Consider the following 23,858-nt stretch of genomic DNA (forward strand, 5'->3'; position numbering starts at 1 on the left):
CGCCTCACAGGGCTGTCACAGGGCACCCGGGAAATGCACACTTTCTCTCACTAACAGCGCTGGTGCCCCCGGCGTGTTGGCAGCATGGTCAAGCCCACGGACAGCTTTCGCAGCGGCGGCGTTCACACCTGGCTTTGTGTCTCCTCTGAGGGCCTTTCTCTCTGCATCTACCAAGCAGGCATCAGAGCCGATGGAAGGCACAAGGTTTGCAACTGGCCAGACCTGGCCAGGTTCAAATTCTCAGTCTGCCGACCATTCCTATCTGCGTGCCCGTGGATGCCTAATCCCTCTGTCCTCAGTGTCCTGGCCAGGACAGGGGTCCAGTAAGACCTCTGTGTGATGCAGCTGCATGGATGCAAAGGGCCCAGCCCAACGCCCAGCACAGGGGCGGCACTGAAGAAACGCAAGTCCCTGGGACCCGGGGAGCAGGGCGACAGCCCTGAGCCTGTGTCCACTCCCACTGCCCAGCCCTACTTGCCTGTCCAGGCGGATCTTCTTCCTGGCACTGGCCTCTCGGTACCGCCGCTCGCCATCCTGGGGTGAGAAGCAGAGACAGACTGTGTTGTAGGAGGGACAACCAGTTTGCCCCCTGCCCCGCTTCCTGTCTGCCCCGCAAGGGCCCAAGGAGGCCCTGCAGCCCTAAAGGGGCGTTCAGGTCTCACTGGGGCAGCCGTGATGAAGGCAAGATGGACGGGAAAGTGCCAGGAACTGAGCTCCAGCCTGGCTTCCCCCAGACTGTCCGAGTGACTCTGGGAACACCACCTGGACTTCGGCTTCCTCCTCTGCGAAAGGGGATCCCCAAAGGGCACTTATGATGCTAGTAAGAGCCACATTCATTGGCCACTGCTCTGCCCAGGCACTCAACTGAAATGCTGTCCATGTGCAACTTCATCGAAGCCTTACAACAACCCTCCGAGGCGGGTACTCATGTTGTCCCCATTTCAGAGGAGGAAACTGAGGCACAGAGAGGTTAAGGGGCTTGCCCACGGTCTCAGGGGTAAGGAGGAGAGTCAGGAACAGAACCAACAACCAAGTAGTGCCTCGGAGCCGCCCTCGTGAGCATTAAATGGTGAAGGCCTGAAGGCACCTTGTGCACTGTGCACTGTACCCCTGTCTGCCAGGCTCCCCGCTCCTCCACCCACCGCCCACCCTTGACCGTCCGACACCCAGCTACAGGGTGAGAGGTTTGCACAGCCTATGCAGGCAGGGCGGGGACCTTCACAGAGAGAGGGCGACCTCTGCAAGGTCACTCCCTGGCCCCCAGAAGGCACAAGGGAGCATCTCCTGAGACAGCCTTTGAACCCAGGCCCGCCTCTCATGCCTGTGCTATTTGCTCTCCTGTCGCCATCATCATGACACTCACCACAGACCCCACAGCCCCGAGAGGCAGGGACCACAGACATGACCACTTTAGAGATGGGATGGAAGCTGGCAGAGGGCACGTGCTAGCGCATGGCAGAGGTGGGTTCCAGCCCACCTGCTTCCAACTCTGCAGGTTCAGAGCCCCTGCTACACCCAACTACGGGCCCGGCCCACACGCACTGGCTGAGCTCTTACAGGCAGAACGAGGGGCCTGCCTGGCCCGAGGGGCATCTCCGGGGTCTACAGCAGGGCACTCAGAGCTGGCTGGGCCCCAGCAGAGGGGCAGGGCGGGGCCTCCCACCCCTGGGCGGGGAGGAGAGGGAGCTGGCAGTGGGACAGAGTGCTGCCCCCACTCACCCCCGGCTGCGGCCGAATCCAGGGCAGCGTCTGAGGCTGGTCGTCCGCGTCCAGGACGACAAAGGTCATGAAGGCGCTGTTGATGTGTCGCCGGTGGGTCTCAGCCTCTTGGCGGTAGGCCTCCACGCACACGCCCACCTCCATGCTGAGGGGACGACGGGGGTGGCTCTCATCGGGACAGACCTTCCCAGGCCACGCCCCCTCCCTAACACACACACACGTGCACACACACACACTCCTGTGGTTCTTCCAGCAGCCCAGATCACAGTCCCACTGGCAGGAAGGAACCCAGAACTGTCCCTGTCCTCAATGTTTAGAGAGACCTATGCGTGCCCGGCCCTGTGCTCACCACTGGGGCACAGAATGAATAAACCCCCGGTCCACGCCCCCGTGGGCTGTAGCTGGGAGGCGGCGCCACCAGCACGTACAGGAAATCTGCAAGGGTGAACTGCAGAGGGCTGTGGAGGGAGAGGCGCCAGGAGGTGGAGTGCAGGCCCCATTAGAAAGACGCCCCGTACACATGCACCTCCAAGCGAGCGCGACAGCAGCGCTGACAGCACCCAGCAAGAACATCAACAACGGCGAGACTGAGACCCAGCACAGGGCAATGACTGCCCCAGGCCGCACATGGGCAGGTGGAGAATCCGGACTAGAAACCGGGCCTCACGCTCCCAGTGCAGGGCATTCCCCTGCACGGCGGCAGACTATGCTGGCCAGACCTTGAATAATGATAATCACAACAATAACAGCAGGCAGCAATGGTGCTTCACTAGACGTCTCCTCTGGCATTCCGCAGCAACGCCTCACTGAATCCTCACAACTCTGAGGGAGTTGTAGCGAGTCCCCTTTTACAGGTGAAAGAACTGAGACTCAGAGAGGGTAAGTAACTTGCCCAAAGTCACACAGCTTGTTAAGCATTGAGCCAAACTTGAACCCAGGCAGCCTGGCTCCAGATCCCTCACTCTAATGACTACACCATCATTGAAAATCACCAAATATTTGAAATCACCAAAAAAGCTACATATTTAAAGTCAGCTTTCATGGAGGTATCAGGATTCATTCCAAGGGTCAGGGCTCTGGGGACTGTTTGTTTTAGGGAAAGGGTGGGAAAGGGTTTGATAAATGGCAGGAGGTGGCCCTGTGATGTGAGCACTCATAGTTCGGAGGCCAGAGGCAGAGCCAGGGAGAGAGATGAGACACGCTGAGCACGCAGTACCATCCGAGACAACGGGAGACCCAGGCAGGGGGCCCAGAAGAGGGGACACCCGAGTGGAATCTTGGTGCCAGTGAAGCGACCCAGCAGCCGGCAGGGTTCAGACCTCGTCTGCAGGGCAACGGGGTCCTGGCAGGATTGCAGCCAGGTCCCTTCTAGGGTCAGAGAGAGCCCTCAGCCCCAGGGGGCCCCAGCCCCACCCATCCCGGCCCCTCACCTATGCTTGAAGGTGTTGTTCACGATGGCCTTGAGCACCAGGCGGTCCCCAACCTGGGATGGGCCCCGGAAGTGGAACATCTCGATGGCCTTCAGTGTAGGGTGGGCACGGCACAGCCGGCTGGAGGAGGCCAGGGGTCAGGGGGACAGGAAATGCCCCCAGTGCTTCAGTCACAGACTTGGGCCAGCCTCCAACCCCTGCCCCATCCCGAGACCCAGCCTGAAACCACATCCACTGCCCTCTGGCCCACTCACTCCCACCCAACCCAGCGACAGGTCAGCCCAGAAGAACAGAACTAAAGCCCATCTCACAGCTTAGAATACTAAGGCCTGTGGAAAACAGCTGAGCCTGAGGTGACAGAAGAAAGCCTAGGGCAGGGCTTGGGGTAAACCCCTTCCCCATTTTCCTTCCAACCTTTACACCCTACAACCTGCTGTTCCTGCTACCTGGAAGCCCGCCCCTTACCCAAGGCTATTTGTCATTCAAGGCCCAGCTAAAGTGTTCCTCCTCCAGGAAGACTTCCCTGACTACCCGGGCTCTGACCCTTCTCTGAGGTCTTATCACACTCATAGCCCAGGCTGCCCAAAATGGCATTGCTAACGCACTGTGTCCCCATCTAAACACAGAGGAGGGGAGGAAGGGCCGTGTAAGGCGGGCTCTAAAGGGTGAGGAAGAAATTGCCTGGCCAAGGAGGGCGTGGGGGTGGGAAGGGCACTCCTGGCAGAGGGAACGGCAAGTACAAAGTCACAAGGGTATAAGAGTGTCAGTGAATGTCAGTTATCATAACCATAAAAATACCCCAATAATTAGGGTAGAACCAGCCTTGGGCAGGCACAGAAGTTACAGGAGAAGTTATAGGGATTAGTGTCACCTCTTGAAGAAGGGAAGAGTCAGAGTGACTTCATGGAGGAGTGGGCAGGATCTTAGCAGAGAAAGAAGAGCGGGGGCGCATGGCGGAGGTCACACTAGGAATAGGTGCAGGAGCTGGGTTCGTGCAGGACGGGAAGGGGAGCGCAACCAGCTCGATCTGCAGGGAGCAGAAGATTCAGGAAGAGAGCAGGCAGGGCCGGGCCAAGCGGAGGCCTTAGTGCCGGGCCCAGGGCCTTGGCACTTCCCATGCAGGCAATGGCAACTAGGAGGGCTCTTGAAGTCAAGGAAGGAATGGCCAGCTCATAGAAGATCACTCCTCTCTGGTTCTCTGGGTTACCCACAACACAACAGCCAAGCTTCTGAAGCCTTGGAGGCCAACACCAAGCTGGGTTTCTCCCCCAGACGGAGATGGTCACGAGGAAGACGGGAGAAGGGAGGGCAGGCAGGGGCCGTGCGCTCTCCCCTCACCTGGCTGCGATGGTGGCCACATTCTCCATCCAGGCCATGATCTGGCCCCCAAAGGTGTTGCCCTGGTGGTTGGCGTGGGGGGGCAGGACCAGCTCCACGCTCTCTACCCGGGTCTTCTCGGCCGGCACCGTGTGGCTGCAGTCTCTGCTCTCCAGATCTAGCCAGGGAGGGGCAGAGGGAGGGAGGTGGCAAGGTGAGAAGGTTCCCAAGGGCAGAGCCTCCCCACAAGCAGCCCGGACCCCCACCACCACCCCTGCCCCCACCCAGATTGTCTTATTTACTCAGCCCCTCGTGTGCATGAGGTGTGGGCTGGACCTGGATGAGGGACGGGAGGAGACGGGATGAGGGAGATGGGGCTCCTACAGAGCAGTGCACAGAGCACCAGCCTGGAGACAACACACAGCTGGGTCTGAACCTCAGCTCCACCCCACACAGCCTGTACGACGTTGGGCAAGTCAAGCAACCTCTCTGAACCTCAATTTCCTCCTCTGTGAAGGGCAGAGGTCAAAACTGACCCGTTAGGACTGTGAAGATGAAATGCAATCGCAATTCTAGAGTGCGTGGCCCCCGGCTCAGTAAACACTCTCAGGAGGATCGTTCTTCCCTCCCTGTGCCCTGACATGCCCTGTCCCTTGGAGGCAATGGCATTAGGCTATCCTCAGCAGCAGAGGCCAGAGGGTGGGCGGGGCCTTGGGGATGAAGGGAGCAGAGGCTGACATGCCCCACCCAAGCCAAGGAGATGCCATGCATCTCCCATCATGCAGGGACAAAGGTCTCGCCAGGGAGGCCCATCAAAGAGGCCACATTTCACCTGGTTTGCAGGCTGCTGGGAGACGCCACAGGCAGGGAGGAGGGGAGGTTGAGGGTGGCCTGAGCAAGGTCTGGAGAAACGACAGGAAGGACAGTCGCAGGGAGCAACACGGCCTTTGGCTCAGCTGGAGCAGAGGGCAAGAAACGCACAGACCAGAGGAGGCCGAGTGGTCAGCCCAGGGCCCGGATGCCAGGCGAAGGCATTTGGACTGACCCTTGAGTAGAAGGGCTGTCAGAACAGGAGGGACCTAGGAGGGCTGCGGTGGGATGGATGGTTCCGGGGTGCCTCAACGATGGTAGGAAGAGCCAGGCCCACCCAGCCATGGCTCAGGCCGCATGTAAATAGGGCACGGAATTCAGAGCACAGCTCACCACTCTCACAGGGTCAGCTCCTTCCACCTGCTGTCTCCCCGCTTTGGGCTTCTGAACAACCTTCGAGTTGTCCTAAAATTGCCTCCCTTACGTTTCAAGGAAGACTCTGCATTCTGGAGATCAGTGTCCAAACCCAAGGCCCCCCCACGGGGCTGTGCCCAGCCTGCGGCCTCCGTCAGGAGACCACTCTGGGCCTGCGCCCAGCCTGCACCCTCCGTCAGGGAGACCACGCCTCCTCTCCCCACCCATCAACAACCCAGCAGCCCACAGCAGATCCCCGTGTGCTGGCACAGGACACGCTCCATGATACACTTTTAAGGGGAAAAAAACAACATACAGAGCAGTGTGTATGATCCCTTTTTGGAAAAAGAGGGAGCTAAATAATACATAGTGTGCTTGAATATGCAGGGGTACTTCTGGAAAGATGCCCAGCGAGGAACAGTCGTACCTCTGGAGGAAGCCTGGGTTCCAGGGTAGGAGAGAGTCTTGCTTTTCATTCTGTCATCTCTATCTCTATCTCCATCCCCATATCTATCTATCTATCTATCTATCTATCTATCTATCTATCTATCATCTGCCTACCTACCAACCTATCCATATTCTTTTTAAAAAATCAGTCTTCAAGGCCAAGCTCAATACTACCTTTTTAAACACCTTGAATCCTAGAGACTCAAATGCATTTGGTGGACAACAACGGATTTTCCATATGTCCTAACTCCACCTTCACGGCTCCTGGAAGCTGGGCAAGAGGCCCCAACACTCTCCTTTCCCTGAAGGAGACCTTGAGGCAAGAGGGCCAGCCAGGCCTGAGGCCACCAGTGGGTGGACCCAAGTCCCAAGGAAACTCCCTTCTTTCCTCTGCCCAGGGCGGGCCCAGGGCAGAGGGGGGAAAGCAGGATGCCAGCTGTCCTCCCCACCCATGGCCACTCACCGTCCTGAATGACACAGTTGGCCAGGAGGTCCTTGATGGTGTCTGCATAGACCAGCCGCAGGCGCCGGCGCTCGGCCGCCACACTGTGCTCGGTCTTCTCCTCCTCCGTCCGGGGCGCGATCGGCTTCAGCTTCACCTGCGGGCAGGGGGTGAGGTGGAAGGTGCTCAGGCCAAGTTCCCCGAAATAGCACGAGGGCCTGTCCCCCAGCCACCACCTCACGCCTAGGGCTCTTGGTCACAAGCTTTCCCCTCTTTGACCCCATCTTCCTGTCTCCATGTCGACTGACACATGTTATTCACCCTCCAACTGTCCCCATTCTTCTTGGGCAAAGGCACAGTGGATGGCGGGCAGGGGGTGTCGCTGCAGGACACAAAAGGGAATGGTGAGATCTGAAGAATCCTCCCATGAGATGCACAGGGAGAAGGGGAAGCAGAGCGAGAAGGAGAGCGGGAAGGCGCCTGGGCTTCCATGGCAGTGGGATTCCCGCAGCCCCCACCTCCATGCCTCCACCAACCCCCAGAATCACCGCCCTGGTCCAGGCCCGCCATGACAGGTACCCAGGTGGCCCAGCAGCATTGAGCGGCCAGGTGTGGCCACCTACCCTGGAGAGCTCCCGGTGAGCCACAAAGGTGGCCAAGGCCTTGCACACGCTCCACTGCTTCTCAGAGCACAGGTCCTCGGAAGCCACCTGGATGCCCACCTGCAGGGGAAGAGTAAGATGGAGGAGAGAAGAAATAGAGCTCACCAACCCAAGGCCCCACCGCGCAACAAGACAGCGGCTCCTGCCCAGGCCTGGCCTCGGGCACTCCTGTAGCACCCACCAAATCTAGGAAGACAGAGAGCTGGGGTGGGTTCTGACTCTCCCCCTGGCTCCCTGGGAAACTTTGGGCAAGTCACTTCCTTCTCTGGGCCTCGGTTTCCTCACTTGTAAAGTGGAAATGATCATACCTCCCTCACAGCGTTATCGAGAAGGTTAAAAACAGACTGTTGATGAAAGGGGTTGAAGCAAGTAAGGTGCTCGCTAAACTAAAAGGACAGACACCTGGTGACCTGGTGACCTGGTGACCCGGGGCAAGTCCCTTCCTGGCCTCAGCTCTCCCTTCTGTGTTCTGGGTGCTGGACAGTTAGATCCAAGGGACTCTTGCAACCCCGCCAGCTGTCTCAGAACCTGCTGCCTCAGCCCGGGCTCCGTGCGTGTGCACACCCAGCTGGGGCCTGGGGGCTGAGAGCCCAGAGGAGGTGGAAACCCCACCCGCCCGCCCCACAGTGCTGCCCACACACCTCCATGCTGGAGTTGAAGGCCCGGTTCACCTTGGCCTTGATATTCACCACCTGGCCAACACTGAGGAGAGAGAGCAGGCGTGAGCCTTCCAGAGAGGAGGAGGGAGGGAACAGGGGCCTCAGACGCTGGCAGGGCATCTGCTGAGGGGAAGTGGACGGAGAACATCACGGCTTAGAGAGCCACTCACATCTGCAATGTCACCGAGGCCTCAGAGCAGACAGCCTCGGCCCCACTTCACAGGCGGGAAAGCCGAGGCCGAGAGGAGGGGCGCGACTTCATTCACCTCCCTTGTTCCCCGCTCCCCCTTCCCATGAGTGCTCGAGCCTCCCTGTGCTCTCAGCTCCACAGCCCCCTCCTCAGGGAAGCCCTCCCTGCCCTCTCGTGCCCCATAAGGTTCACCCTCCCGACACTTCTTCCAATAGACTAACCACTGTCTCCCCACAATCCTTAAGCTCCACTGGGGCAAGGGTCACGTCTGTTTTGCTCACCGCTGACTCTTCAAGGCCTAGCACGTGGCACAGGTTCGGCTCTCCATAAGAGTGGCCTACCGAATTAACGAATACCACACTTACTGAATGCCTACTAAGTGCAGGGGGCTATGAATAGAGGGTGGGAAGGGAAATGAAGACATTTAAAGAATGCCTACTATGTGCCAGGAACTGCACACTACCTCATCTGAGCCTCCAAACAAGCTTGGCAGGTAGTATAGGGGGACTGAGCATCAGAGAGGGTAGCCACTTGCCCAGGGTCACCCAGCTAAAAAGTGACAGAGCCAGGATTCTGGACCGATTCTGTTGACTCCACTGGCCCCACTCTTTGCAGTCGCAGCCTGTCCCTCTGGAACGATGCCCACATCCAGGTGAACACTCAGAATCCCCGGGGAGCCACCTCGCCTGCCCTGTGTTGACTTCGCTTCCGTTCATGTTTTTAGCAGTTCTAACAGCCACGGAGGGGCCTGTCATTTCTAGGAGATGCATGCTGGTGTGTGGAGGGATGAGGTATTGTGACGTCTGCAAATTACTTTCAATGGAGAGAAAAGTATGTGCATTTGTTTATCCATATGTAGATAAAGCAAATTTAGGAAAACGCTAATTATTAAATCCAGTGGTGACGCTCATTGCACTATTCAACTTTTCTATAATTTTGAAAGTTATCATGATAAAAACTTAGAAAAAAAACTTCCATGATCCTCCAAACAAAAATGAAAGTCTATTTCCTGTGGTGCTAAAAAAATGAAAGAAAATTGTGACCCCCCCCCCACCCCTTTCCGCTCTAACTTCCCCCAAAGCCAAGCAGACACCCGCTTGGACCCCTGAGCTGCTCTTCCTTCCTCACTGCCCTCCATCCCTCAGCTCAGGCCAAAACTGGCTCCTTCCCCAGGGTCACTGCCAGCCTCCTGGGGTCCCCTGAGCCCCAAGCGCCCCAGCACCCCTCCAGGTGTTCTCCACATCGCAGAGAGGCAGCTCCCATGAACAAGCCTGGCCCCTGCTCAGCCCCTTCCCCAGGACCAGTTTACTCTCAGGGGACAGAGGAGCATGTTAAATGACACCACAGTGATGCTAACAGCAAAACTCAAATGAGGGAGAACTCTGGAGGGCAAAATGCCCAGGTTTGCTCAACAAAGAAATTTCAAGGAAAAAGAGAGTAAGAGAGATGGGGGTGGGGGGAGGATGCTGGGGGAGGTGTAGCATCTGCAGATTTAAAAAAAGACAAGAGACAGCAAGCAGTTGCAAGCTTATTTGCATCCTGACTTGAACAACAAAAATAACTATAAAGAAAAAGGAAATAAAAACGAATTCATGAGTCAGTGGGGCAACGAACGCTGACAGGATATTTAGTGAGAGATTATTGCTAATTTTGTTGAGGTGTGATAAGAGCATTGAGGTTATGTTTAAAAAGAGTTCTTACCCGTTAGGGATACATTTTGAAATATTTTTAAATGATGAGAGCAAAAACAAACAAAAAACCTTCCCCAGCTGGCCCTCCCTCCCAGGACCCTCTGGGCGTCCCCTTCCACCCACCCCCTCCTCTGCCCAGACTCACCTTCTCTCTGCGGGGTCCCACGGCCCGTCCGTCCATCACACACACACCCCACCCCAGCCCCGGCTAACCCTAGCTCCTCCAAGTGCCAGAACCTGTGTTGGCAGCAGAGACCCAGAGCTGGCCCAGACACAGCTCCACTGCCCTTCGAAGTGTCACTACATACAGTGCCCACAGTACTGGAGCCAGCTCAAACACCTCCTCCAGGAAGCCCCCTTGACTACCCTCTGTGCCACTACATCCACCCCTAGACACACAGGCAATGGAGACCAGCAGTTAAGAGCAAGAGCTCTGGGGCCACACTGCCTGGCTGGTGGTACAGCCTGGGTCCTCCACTAGCTGTACAGCCCTAGGCAAGTTACTTCACTTCTCTGGGCCTCAGTCTTCTCCACTGTAAAATGAAGACACTAATGGCCAGGACCTCAGAGGGTGTTCTGAGGATTAAAAAAGTTTATGTATTAAAAAGGCCCTACAAATAATGTATCAGTATCAGTTCATTAACTGCAACACAGTACCGTACAGTACCGTACGAATGTAAGCTGTTTATAACAGGAGATCTGGCAGTGGGGTATATGGGAACTCTCTGTACTACCTACAAATTTTTGGTAAATCAAAAAACTATTTTAAAATAAAAGATATTTAGAGAAAGTATTGCAAAGCACCCATATGTCAGAGATCATTCTTAGCCTGGAACTTACCCCTCTGAACTGAAATGTTGTTTCTACATCTGTCGCCCTGCAGCCTGGGAGCTCCTGGGCACCGTGCTCCAGGTGACCTTGTGCATCCCACACCCAGTGCGGGCCCTTGTCTGGAAATGGTGCGAGCAGTGATGAATGACTGAATCCACGGACACTGGGACCGGCCAGACTTTTCCTTAACCATGAGACACCGGGCACCCAGGAAGTCCTGAATAGGCCCTTGGCACTTGATGTCCTAGGCACTGACAGCAAGTTTAGGAGCAGGCCTGGAGGCAAGAGCACTGTGTGCAGCCCCTGAAGCCTGTCCTGGGCTGAGGGCTCAGCACGCTCCTTGGGTCCCAGCAAAGCTATGCTGAGATAAAGCTCAGCACAGCATAACAAAGAGCTTTCTAACCAGGACAGATATTAAACAAAACAAAACAGAACAAAAACTTGGAGGTAGTGAGCTCCTCATCCCTGGAGGTATGTGAGCAGAGGTTGAATGGCCCAAGCTTCTGACTCAGGCTTTGCAAAGGCACCTTGTCTGGGGACCTCCCTACAGGCCAGTGACCAATTACCCACAGAGAAGGTCCAAACTCAAAAAGGTATTCAGTGATGAAGTCTAATCCCTTCCATTTTGCAGATAATAAAACTGAGGCCCAGAGAAAGAGAGTGACTTCCCCAAAATCACACAGCACCCCATGATGTTGCTCAGCAACGTCCACCTCCAAACCTGACGCAACTTCCTTGGCCCCACCCTGGCCGAGGGAACCCAGCCCTAGCCCACAGCTGTCTGAGACCTGCAGACGGGTCACCGCATCTGTAAAGGCCCTCGGTCAGCAGAGTCAGGTTTCAGGCAGCACACAGGCTGACCAAGTGGGAGGTGGGAGAGGGGGCCATGGGGTCGCAGCAGGGTGACCAGAAGGACCGAGCAGCACGGGGGCCACTTACCTAATGGTGTGCTCAAAATAGATGTCATCCATGGAGGCCGTGACGCAGGGGCAGCCAGCGTGCCTCTCCGCTGGCATCGGGAGAAGAAAGCCATGTGTCAGCAGCCGCCCTGGCACGCAGGCCTCTGCCCGCACCCCACCCCCTCCCCTCTCTCCACCAGTCACCACGCCCTGGCCCCACTGCACATCAGGGTTTTGTCTGTCTAGTGTCTCCCCTTCTGCTAGACTGCAAGTTACTCCAGGGCAAGGCTTTTTGCCTGTCTCCTTCATGGCTGTGCCCCAGTGCCGGACAGTGCCTGGTGCTCAGTAGACACTCAGCTACTCAGTAAGTAGCTGTTGAATGAATGAACGATCACACCATGGCCCTCTATGTCGTGGCCTTGTCGGGTACAGGACCTCTGCAGGTCAACCTCGCCCTCCTTTGTTTCCTTGTCTGAGTCACTCTTACCCTCAGACTTGCTCACGTGCCTTAGTCCCTCTGGAATCCCTTCTCTGTCCCCAGGGCGGGGTCAGGGCCTCTGGCCTGTTCTCCCACAGCCCCACTTCCTCCTCCCTTTCCCAGCCCCCTCAAACAGTGCTGGGGGGCAGTCAGGCACCTGTCTGTGCCCCACCAGACTGCGAGCTCCCTGTGGGCTGAGGAACACTGGGCCACCGGAACACAGCAATGAGCTCAGTCAGCTCCACTCCACGGAGGGAGCACTCCAGTGCAGACAGCGAGCTGCGCTCATGGCACCCTCAGGCCAGCCTGGGGGTAGACACCACCAGGGCCCTGCTGTGTTGACAGGGACACGCTGGTACAGGACCAATGCACACAGCTGTGCGGGTTTCAGGAGGGAGGGTCAGCCTGAGCTGAGCCCTGAGAAATCAGAGAGGGCACCTCAGGCAGGGGGAGCAGTACGTGCAAAGGCTGGGCCTAGGGCCAGGTGTGGCATTGGGGGGACAGTGACCATCCCTGGAGGGAGGCCGGCCACTGGGCGGCTCACCGGACAGGCAGGCGGCAGTGTCGATCCACTTGAGCAGCTGGCCGACGCTCAGCTCGCCGCGCTGGTTGGTGTGGCAGGGCAGCACCAGCTGGCTCATCTGTACCTCCGTGGGGTTCCGGTAGCCCTCGCCGGCCGCCATGGCGCCGCCGTCCTTCTCGGTGCGGGAGGCCGACTTCCGGGCCGAGCGGCTGGAGAACACGGAGGAGAGGCCCTGGGCCAGGCGGGGACGAGGAGGTCAGCTCGCTGCCCGTGTGTCCGTCCCGGAGACCTGAGGGCCGCGCCCCAGGGCCACCTCCCACCACGCCCCACTCCCAGAGCGGCCGCCACACTCCAGCGCAGGGTCTCAGCCCAGGGGCTCACTGGAAGCCACTTACGCCCAGTTTCCTCTTGGCCAACGACTTCATGTTAACACAACCTCGGACTCAAGGACGGGAGGGGAGGGGAACCGTGCGGAGATTCAGCCCTCCTCCCTTCAGCTTGTGGGCCAGCTTTTTAAAGTTTCACCTCCGCTTTACCCTCACCCTAGAAAGATTGTCCCTCTGGGCAGGGAGGCCTGGTGAGCCCTCTAGCAGTGGCTCTGGGGAGTCATTGGACAGTGTCTCAAGAAGCAGCTCCTATTTCACCCTGCGAGGGCCCCTTCCTTCTTCAGATGACATTAGCAGCAGCGCCTCCAGGGGGTGCCCATCTCTCTCGAGCACTTGGCTCCCCTGCCCGGGAGGGCCCTGGGCGGTCACTGATCAGCTGGCTGACCCCGGGCAGGGCTGCAGCAGCTGCCAGCTGGAGAACAGCAGAAAAAATTCTCAAACTCATGTACGCAAACTGAAACCAGGTCGAGTTTCAGCTCAGGGCCCAGCCTGTCTCACCCCCGGGCAGCAGGGGTGGGGGGCTGGCAGCCCCTTGGGAGGGGTGGGGTGGGGGCAAGGAGCCGAGCTGCCATGCCGTCTCTCTGGCCTGTTCCCCCTGCTAAGACTGTGAACAGAGCTGGGTGCACCTGCATGCGTGGGACAAATGACAGGAGGGGCAGGCACATGGGTTCCAGCTCTCATGGCAGTGCCAACTGTGGTGATGACAGTCGCTGCTAGCTTTTCTCCAGCACTTATTAAGTATCAACAGTCTTCTAAGCACATTACATGGACTAATTCACTTCTATCCACATAACAAACCCCTGAGGTAGGTTCATTATTAATCTCATTTAACAGATGAGGAAACCGAGGCCCAAGTAAGTGGCAAAGCCCAGCTGCGACCCCAGAGGTCTGGCTGCCGAGTCTGAGGTCCCACCTGCCACACTACACTGCCTGCAGGGGCTCCTGGGCCCAGGCCTGCACTCAGCAGCAAAGAGCACCATGACCAGTCCTGACCCCGCCACAGCTGCAGGATGGGGCAGTGACGCACAGGGCAGCGACAGCTCTCATGCTGGGGTCTGTCCCCCCTGGATAATTCCTCCCATGAGGCTCCCGGAGATCATTCAATAAATTCAAAACATGCTACAGGTGACCTGTTCAAGGTCACTGACCCCTGAGTGGTAGGACTGAGATTTGAACAAGGCCTATCTGACCCAGAACAGCTTGTGAGTTCCCAGAGAGACAGCTCACTCCTAAGAGCCCCTGGGTGCCAGGCCCAGCATGAGACCGAGGGGAGAGATGAGGGCAGCGGCCCCAGGAGCTCTTGGCCAGGGTGGAGACCTGCGGGCTGCCAGGCTACCAGGCTTGCAGGCTCTGGCAGGCAGCTCACAGGCCGCTGCGGTCCAAGCAGCAGGACCCGTCACCATGGTAACCACTGCCACGGCATTTCCAGGCTGGTGTGCATGGGGGCCTGTGTGGATGTGGGTTGGGTGGCTGGCTTTCTGGATGTGGGAGACTGTAGAGGGAGGAGGCGGGCAGACGCTGTTCACCCACACTCTTCTCAAACCCCGGCCACAGCCAGGGGTTCTGCACAGAACATTCCAGAAAGGAGCGCTGGAGAAAGCTAGGGAAATGGGGGAGACAAGATGCAGAGGGAATGTGGGCAGAAGAAAGGGAGCAGACGTGCGGGGTTTCTGGGTAGTTCTGGATGTGCAGGCAGGGAGGCCCCACACACGGCGTCCCAGCTTTACAAGTGATTTTCACATCCACCGCCTCACCGGTCCTCACAAGGGAGGCAGAGGGGGAGGGCTGCTGACCCCGTTTTACAGATCAGGGAAGTGAGGAGCAAAAAGCTCCGCCCCCGGCCAGCAGTCAAGACACTGAGTTCTAACCCTCTCTCTGCTTCTTACCTGGTCAATCCCCACGCCCACCAGCCTCCTATTTCCTGTTCTGTGAAAAGGAGCCCCACCTTCCTCATGGAGACAACATGCCTGGAGGCAGGATCTTTGCCTTGTTCATTCATTCACGAGCACCTCTTCTGTCCTGGGCCCTGGGTCAAACACTGAGAACACAAAGAAAACTGGGCCCATCCCTGTGAGAAGCTCCTACTCTAGTGCTCACGCTCAGAAGGACCTGGCACACAGTAGGACTTCATCAAATGTTTGTGGAGGGACCACAAGAGACAGCCTTGAGTTCAAATCCTAGCTTTCCCTCAGGTGCTACCTGATCCTGAGGAAGGCCCTCCCCTCCTGAGCCTCAGCTATCACTCACTAGGCGGGGCAGAGGGAGACTGACGATCCCCAAGTTACCCCTGCCCTGGCTCTGAGGTTTCCAGTGAGGAAGACAAGGAGCCTGTCACCCTGTCAGAGAGGAAATACTGAGCCCCTCCGAGCAGGGCTGTGCACCTGCCCCCCCGGGCAAACGGAGGGACAAGCCCCACTGTGGCTGCCCCTCCATTCCCCTCAAAGAGAGGGGCACGGGGCCCCTGGGCCAGAGCACAGGGAGGGCGGCAGAGCAGCACAGGTGGTCCGAGGCACAGCCTCTCAGACTCCAGCTCCTTCCCTGGCTCCAAGGAGATCTGCCCACATCCGGGCAGCCAGGCCAGGCCTCCTAGTCCCAAGGTGGGCAGGCAGCCAGCCCGGGGGCCAGGGGTGTGTGCGGCCCAGGCAGGGTTTGGCCAATGGGGCCCCAGAGCCAGGCCGCTCCTCCCAGGACCAGTCACGTGGAGAGCAGGGGCCCTGGACAGAGTCAGGCTGAGCCAAGACAGCTGACGGGGAGAGCAGAGCCCGCTATGAAGGTGAGGAGGGCATCTGGGGGTCAGCGATGTGCCCTCTCAGCTGGCAGCCATGCCAGGCGCTGGCCCCAGGCCATAGCAGACCTGCCAGATTTGATAATCCCAGGCTAGGCCTCAGCTGGCTACACCATGGCCTCTGTGTCCCTCTTCCAGGGCCAGAGCCATGTCATAGACCTGCTGGGTCAGAGCAGGAGGGGCCACTTCGCCCAGTCCCTTCACAGCTGGGGAGACTGAGGGACACAGAGGGACAGGCTGGTCCGGGGCACACAGCTGGGAGCCAGGATGAGCCCTCCTGGGCCAGGGCTCCTTCCAGGCAATTTGACAACAGCCCCATCCACAGACTTCAGCCGGGTCTCCTCCCTCCCCCAGGAGCCAAGTCCCCGTGATCCCACCCCCTGCAACTCCCAGTCCACACCCGGCCGGGACGCGCTCAGGCCCGGCCCCACCAGTCCACTGGACGTCTCCACGGCCTGTCCACAAGCCTCCAGGCTCTCCCCCTCCTTCTGACCTCCATGCAGCACCAGGGGGCACTTTCCCAAATCAAACTCACCAACTCAGCAACCACCGCTTACTGCATCCTGCTTCTCAGGGAGACCAGGGCCAGTCCACATGACCCCTCTCATCACGGGACTTTGCTCTGTCCCTTAGGACTACACAGACCTTCTGAAGGGCAAGCTTGACCAGGCACCTCCCCTGCTCAAGACTCCTCGATGGCTCCTGTCCACTCTCGGGATCTAGGCCCTACTCTAGCTACTACCACTCTAGCTACTACCTAGCTCCTGCCACTACCCCCAGCAGCTGCCCTCCCAGCTCCAGGCCACACACAGTTCCTCAGAGCACCACTCTCATGCCTGTCTGTTCCTCTGTCGCCCGGATGCTGCTTCTGCCTAGATCCCTTTACCTGCCCTGTCTGCCAGGTGAGTCCTCCCTTCTCCCTCTTTAAACCCCTATCCCAGCTCTTCCCAGGGTGGGTTGGGGCCGCCCTGCCCCGGCGGCCTTGCCTGTCTCCATGACAGCATTGACCAAGCTGCGTGGTCACTGTGTCATGGCCACCTCCCCCAGCAGACACGCTTCCCACAGGACAGGGACGGACTCAGGCCTGCCATGGAGCAGGTGCCGAATAAATGCCTACAGAAGACAAAAAGAAAGCAAATGGCTAGTGACAGGGGCAGCCTTGGAGCTGAGACCTGAAAACAAGGACGGTCTGGGGTGCAGAGGACTGGAAGCCGGCAGGGCACAGAGAAGCAGGTTGGACAGCTCTAGGTACCTGTGCGGGTGGAAACACGGGGAGGGGTGCCACGCAAGACTCGGAGGGGCGTGGCCTACAGCAACTGGCCGGGAAAGGAGCCCAAGAGCCCACCTTTGGGAACAGCAGGCCTAGAGCAGGGGAGGCCCCCACCCTGGCAGGAGCAGCAGACTTCAGGGACCTCTCAACTAACCCACCGTGGCCAGCTGTGCACAGGCCCTAGGGTTGGCCAGGCCTGGGAACAAGTCCGGCTCCAAACTAACTTGTTAGCTGCTCAACTTTAGTGGGCCTCAGTTTCCTCGTCCGTAAAAATGGGATTGTAATACTTACCTCCAAGGGTCACCGTGGGATGAAATTAAACAAGATCAAGTGTTAAAGCCACTAGCGCACGCCTTCCATATGACTAACACTCACAGGGCTCTTACTGTTAGCATGATAAAGCTGAGTGTGGGCTTCCTGCAGAGATACAGCTGGGAGAAACCCAACACAGTTCACATGGGCTGTTTACATAGCCCTCGCTCGCCGTGAGTTCACCACAACCTCGCGGTGAAGGGCCAGACCAGTAGCCGGTTCGAGAGGGTCTGAGACTGCAAAAGGCCAGTGAGAGTGGAGCAGAGATGCAAGCCCAGGGTGAGACTGCAGAGGCCACGTTCCCTCCTCTCTCCCACCCCACTCCACCGCCTCTCCCCCGGGGAATGGGGCCTGGTTGTCAGGGGTAGGCCCCTCCGAGCAGCGTGAGGGAGCTGTCTACGCTGGATGCCCCATCCTCACAAGGGTGGCTCTGGACTCTCAGAGAGACCAGGACAGGCTCCGGTGGTTTCCCCACCAGCAAGGCAGGAGAATCTGTCAACATCCTAAACTCCCCTTCAGGCCCATCCCCTCCCTCCCTCCCAGAAAAGGCTCGGAGGCAGCCTGCACAAACACAAGGACACACACAGACCACTCGTGCACTGGGAGCCAAAATGCAAACGGAGCTAAGGAACCAAATAAGGAAGGAGAGGATTATATTAGGAATCCAGTAGCACAAAGATGCTGCCATAGAGAACTGCATTTGGCCTTTAGATTCTCAGCAGACAAGGCAAAAAAGGGTAGCAGTAGGTACCAAACTCTTTGGCAAAAAGAGGGAGCACTCGACCATGAAGCCAGTGTGAGGGCTAGGAGAAGGACACCAGCGGGCTGTTCCATAGGCTTCTGATTGTCACACAACATCAAATCACATCTTCATTCTAGAAGATGAGTAATGGTCCCCAGCGCCCTGTACGAACATCCTCATTTTACTTCTAGCTACAGGATGTGCTAGCACTTAACGTTTTTCAAGATTTTGGAGTGAGAAAGGTAGAAAATTAACCCAGTGTTTTTTATTAAGCACCTCCTGTATGGCATTCATTTGGCTATCATTTATTGAACACCTACTCTGTATCAAGGCCCATGCCAGGAGCTTTCACACGTATCATCTTAGTAACTCTCATATCTACCCTGTGAGGCATTGTTATTCTACCCATTTTACTGATGAGCAAACCAAGGCTGAGAGCCGGTACATTGCTTCCAAGCACCTGGGAAGTGGTGGAGTTTAAGACAATCCCAGACCCACCAGCCAAAGTCCGCGTTTATATCACTATAGCACTTCCATAGGCCTTGGAGATGGGGAAGATGGAAGAAATTCTTCCCATCCTAGACTCAGAGAGGGGAAGCAAACTACCCCAAGTCACACAGCCAGCCAGTGACAGAGGAGAGAACAGACACCAGGACCCTGAGTCCCAGTCCAGAGCCCACGGCCTGGTGCAGGCTGGTGAGGCAGTGGGCATTCCAGCCTAGCTCTTGTGCGCTCCCAGTACAGAGAGGGGGATGGGAGGGCCTCCAACCTTCTAATCCTGCCCTGAGCCCCAAATCCGGTGAGTAAGGGAGGCGGGGTAGGGGACATAACTGAAATTCCGAGCTAAGGATGAGCCTTCTTGAGTCCGGCCCCATCTCCCCTCTGGAAGCAGAGCTTCATGGGGCGTTTCAGTCCCGTGCCTTCCTGTAAAGCTGAATATAAATGGGACTGCTATCAGATCATCATCCCCAGGGGACCTTGGACAAGTTACTTTACCTCTCTATGCCTCAGTTTCCCCATCTGTCAAATGGGGACAAGGAGAGAACCTGGGGTTATAGGGAGGGTTATAAAAGATAATCAACCCACCAGGATGGCTGTAATCACGGAAAAGGACAAGTGTCAGCGAGGACGTGAGACAAAGGAGCCTCGTGCACTGCTGGTGGGAGTGCAAAACGCTTGAGCCACTGTGAAAACAGTTTGACGGTTCCTCAAAAAAGGTGAGCACAGAACTACCAAAAGACTCCGAAGCCCACTCCTAGGTGCCCACCCAAGAGAACTGGAAACAGGGGCTCCAACAAGTACCTGTGCACACATGCTCACAGCAGCCACAACAGCCAGACGGTCGAGACAGCCCGAATATCCATTAGCAGATCAATGGATCCACGGATTGGAACGTCAGTCAGACATAAAAAGGAACACAGTGTTGACACATGCTAAAACATGGAGGAACTTCAAAACCATTACGCCAGGTGAAATACGCCAGACACCAAAGGTCACAGATTGCAGGGTTCCATTCACATGAAATGTCCAGAACAGATACGTCCACAGAGACAGGAAGCAGAGTAGTGGCTGCAGGGGCCGGGAGAGGAGCTTAACAGGTGAGGGGTCGTACTTGGGAGTGACAGAAATGTTTGGGAGCTAGACAGAGGTGCTGGCTGCACAACACTGTGAATGTACCAAATGCCACTGAGTTGTTCACTGTAAAGTGGTGAATTGTACCTTACGTGAATTTCACCTTGAAAAATCATCTTTTTTAATCTTGAGAAAGAACATTTTAGACAAATATCAGGTAAGTCTGCTAATTTAAATCAAATTAAAAGTAAAATGCCAACTACATTTAAAAAAATGTTGGAAGCAGAGTATTTAGCACAGTCCCTGGCACATGGTAAAAACGGTAGGTTTTCTCATTAGCTGTCTAGGCCTCAGCTTCCCCATCTGTCAAACGGGGCATTTAACTAGATAATCTCCAAGACTCTTTCCAACCCTGAAAGGGTTTGGCTTATGGGAGGAATCCTTAACGAGGTCCACCAGGCCCCGAGCAGACACCCTGCCACCCTCGTCTTGCTCACCCCACATGCCCAGCCTCATGGCTTCCCCAGACTCCTCAGGTCCGCTCCCCTCCCACTGCCAGGCCTTGTCTCATGCCACCCCTCTGCCTAGAACACTCCTCCCTCTCCTCTGTAAGGCCTACCCATCCCTCAACTCCATCGTCTCTTGCCCATCCTCGTGCTCCTGGCACTGTGCCCCTTCCCTCTGACTGAATGACAACGTTCATTTAGTTGTGGGAGGATTTGGAGACACCAGGCAGGAGCTCTCTCTCTCCTCCTGGTCTCTACGGGCCCAACACAGAGCCTGGCTCGTTGGGGACCAGATGAATCAGTTCATTCAGTGGGTCCCCATTCCCACTAGTGTCACCCCGGTAGGCAGGGGGAACGCAGGCCATGAGGTCAAGCCAGGTTCCCCTCTAGAGGCGCTGTTCCCACCCAGCCCCCTCACCCCACTCTAGAACAGAGCGCCCAAAAGTCACCTGCCTGCCTCCACCCCCGGGGTAAAAATAACCTTGTCTGAAATCTGACACTTGCCCTCCGCTGGGGCATCAGGAGAGCTGCCCCTGACCCACTGAGGAGCCTGCCAGGGGCCAGAGGGGGTGGGGAGGCATTTCCTGAGTGCTTTCCCATAATGTCCCATCTGACCCATGGCATGTATTTGAGGTCTTGTCACTGGCAAGGTACACAGGGCACCTGAGGCCAGAGACAGCCCACGTCCTATCCAAGGTCCCCCTGCTCTGAACCACAGAGCTGGTCTGAAGCACAGGCTTCCTGCCTCCGTCCACACTGCAGCCCTCTCACCTACCATAAGAGTGATTACAACTGACTGCCAGGAGGTGTGGAGCAACTGAGGCACAGGGGCTTTCTGTCCAAGGTCTTAAGCGAAAGGGCCTAGAGTCAGACAGACCTTGGGTAAGTTATGGGGAAGCTGAGGACAAACACCCCCACCCCATCTCCGTCCATGAGCAGTATGAGGATTAAAGGAGATCCCAAAACTGGCTCCCGGCCAACTGTGAAGGGCTGTGCACATGTGAGGGACCCTCGCTTCAAGGGAGCAGTTGGCTGGACGGGGACCTGTCTTTCCTAAACCACCAGACTCCAGTGGCCTTGGTTTCCCCCTGTTGGGAGGTGGAAATGTGGAGAAAGGAGGCGGTGCGGGACAGTGGGTTCTGGCTTCAGGTGGGCTGAGTGGGGACCCAGACCTACCCCCAGAAGCGCAGGGCCTTGGGCAATTTGCTTCCCCCCTCGCGGTCACCCACAGTTCAGCAACAGCTGAGCACCCCCCACGGACCATTTCCTCCTCTGCAACGTGAGACTAGTAAGCACTTGGCAGAGTGGTCCTGAAGAGCACAGGAGGGAGCACGCGGGAGGTGCTCTGTAAACCGCAGTGGGTCGGCCCTCCTTCCGCCCCAGCGAGAGTCTGAGCAGGGCTTGCCAGCGACAAGCCTGAGCGGGCCACGCCCTCGCAGGGCCAAGGTCTAGGTGGGAAGACAGACCTGAGAGAGGGGCTACAGGAGATGCTGTTACACCAGCAGAGGCCGGGCCAGTGGGAGCAGGTGCGAACCTGCAGGAAGAGGACTGGCTGTGTGGGCCGGGGGCTTCAGTCACCCTCAGCTGACACCCCCTCCCACCTGTCTGTACTGTTTGGGTGCTGTCCCTGTCGGCCCCCCAGAACCAACGACCGATGTGAGAGGAGCAAGTGTTTTAATGTCTCTGGCCTCAGCTTCCTCGTTCATAAGACCGGAAGGGTGGGTTGCAGGGAGATTGAGAGGAACCGCTCTCCCTTGCTTAAGGATTTAACGTGTGCCAGGCACTGTGTGGAGTATTTTCTACACATTCTCTCTTTCAAACTCTTTCAATCAACAGCCCTAATAGTTGAACGTTGTTATTAGTCCTATTTTACAGACGGGAAACAGAGGCTCTGAGAGGGTGAGTAACTTGCACATTCACACACGCACAATCGCACAGCCAGTGAAGGGCAGGGTTGGGACTTGAACCAAGTCTGTTTAACTCAAAGGCTGAGGCTGCTCGGCCACTTTGCTGTCACTGCCTCCCTCGTCTGATGCGCAGGAGGTTACCGCTGTCTCCCAGGCATCTGTTCAGGCACAGGCCCTCCCTCACCACATGCCAGGCTGGGACCCACAGGGAAGCTCCCCTCCCTGGCTGGCCTCACGTCCTCTGCCAGAAACAGTACCTCCTCCCAGCATACTCCAGGGCCAGGGCACTTGTCCTACTGGGTGCTCAAAGCCCAAAATACTGGGAGGCGGCAAGGTGGCCGCCCCCAGTAAGGAAGCTACAAGCTCTCTGGTCTGAACACCGTACTTTGTAAATCCTTAGCTCTCACGCATACAAAGAAACCTCAAGATCAGCTAGATATGCCCCTCTCAGGTGCCGGAATCTCAGCCACCACACTCCCTCCAGTGACTGTCCATCATGAGCTTGCTTGCTGCCAGAGACAGGTGGCTCACTCCCTTCTGATATAGATCCTTGCACTGAGGAGCAGGGCTGCTTGTCAGTTCTTCCATTTACCATCCCACCTACGCCAGCTGACAGCTGCCTCCCTGTGGCCTCCTCCCTTGGGGCTGTTTGCCACCCCCCACCCCCTCCTCCAGCAGACCCCATAAAGAGGCAGGAGGGATCTGACACAGGCAGTCTGCCCTCAAGTGCAATTCACCCCACTATATGGCCCCTCAAGGGAGCCCCTCTGATAGCATCTAGCCCGGAACCCACCTTCACAGGCAGCACCCCCATGTGCTGGAGCTCCTGGCAATGGGGTGGGCTCTTCAGGAAGTATGAAGAACAGGCCCAGCCTCTCTCCTCATCATGTCCTCCCTGCCAGACAGCCAGGGCCGCTGCCTGACGCTGCCTCTGGGTCACCATGGCAACGGGCACCAGGCAAGGGGCCAGGCCTGGCCATCCTGCCAGCAACCCCGTTTACCTTGGAGCTGGGCACACCAGCTGTAGGCTTCACCAGTCCCCTCCAGGAGGGCAAGGGAAGAGGGAGAGAGAACGAGAAGAGGGAAGGGGGGAGGAGAGAGGTTACAGAGAGGGGGAGAGAAGAAAAAGAGAGGGAGGGAAAAGACAGAGAGACTAGAAAAACCATGAGGTCAAAGAATGGAGGCTGGTAGAACAGAGCAAGAAGAGAGGACACACACTCTCTCCCTCTCTCTCTCTCTCTCTCTCTCTCTCAGCAGAGAGAGGAATGAGGCAGGAAAGGGCCTCCAGGCTCCCGGCTGCACACATTCCTCAGGCCAGAGTCCTCTCAGCCTGGGGATCCCGGCCGCAGCAGGGACTTCCTGCCCCAGGAAGCTGGCAGCCCGGGGGCCCCTTTGAGGCCCCAGCTGCTTCTCCAGCCCCTGCAGGCCCCTCCTGCTGAGGATGGTGCCCTGCCCTCGCAAGCAGCTAGGGCCCCTTCCCTCAGCCCCTCAGGCAGCCCCTCCTTTCTTGTCCCCTGCACCCCCCGGCCCCAGACACCCCAGTTCTCCTGCTGCCCAGGCCCGCAGACCTCTCGTCTTCTTTCCCACCTCACCCAGCTTCCCCTCGCACAGCACACGGACTTTTTCTCTCCTAAAGTGTTGAAGGAACCTTTCCCAAGCCAGGAGAGAGGTGAGAGCAGGAATTGTGGCTCCATCCACGGAACACATTCCCTCACACTGCACGTGAAGTGGACAGGCCTCAGAACGAGGCCTAGTGAGGGGACACCAACTCTAGAGGGGCTGCGTCCAAGGTCCCAAGTTGCCAGGTCTAAGGGTGAGACCCAGAGCTGGGCCCGGCCTGGTCTGGCAGGGGCTGCTGAGCTGAGC

The 23,858-nt window shown here is 57.4% G+C and overlaps 1 protein-coding gene across 8 annotated transcripts in view; it reads right to left on the minus strand.

Annotated features, from left to right (window-relative positions):
• Positions 1–23,858, minus strand: part of ACOT11 (acyl-CoA thioesterase 11) — a 52,496-nt gene that overhangs the window by 5,610 nt on the left and 23,028 nt on the right. For 4 of the 8 annotated variants that reach the window (XM_044770863.2, XM_070509839.1, XM_014844364.3 and 1 more), the window contains 9 exons: positions 12,534–12,744; positions 11,552–11,621; positions 7,883–7,943; positions 7,203–7,301; positions 6,601–6,736; positions 4,488–4,644; positions 3,150–3,269; positions 1,720–1,864; positions 479–534 (listed from right to left, as the gene is read on the minus strand). In XM_044770863.2, coding sequence (XP_044626798.1) covers positions 479–534; positions 1,720–1,864; positions 3,150–3,269; positions 4,488–4,644; positions 6,601–6,736; positions 7,203–7,301; positions 7,883–7,943; positions 11,552–11,621; positions 12,534–12,672 — 983 coding nt within the window. In that variant the 5' untranslated portion in view covers positions 12,673–12,744. Of the gene's footprint in view, positions 1–478; positions 535–1,719; positions 1,865–3,149; positions 3,270–4,487; positions 4,645–6,600; positions 6,737–7,202; positions 7,302–7,882; positions 8,021–8,371; positions 8,428–11,551; positions 11,622–12,533; positions 12,745–12,907; positions 13,076–19,309; positions 19,337–22,785; positions 23,025–23,858 lie in introns of those variants that run through there. The other 4 variants (XM_044770865.2, XM_070509841.1, XM_044770862.2 and 1 more) reach the window with 4 other exon arrangements.

Source organism: Equus asinus, chromosome 5, assembly GCF_041296235.1.
Source record: "Equus asinus isolate D_3611 breed Donkey chromosome 5, EquAss-T2T_v2, whole genome shotgun sequence".
In the NCBI taxonomy this organism is placed as follows: domain Eukaryota; kingdom Metazoa; phylum Chordata; class Mammalia; order Perissodactyla; family Equidae; genus Equus; species Equus asinus.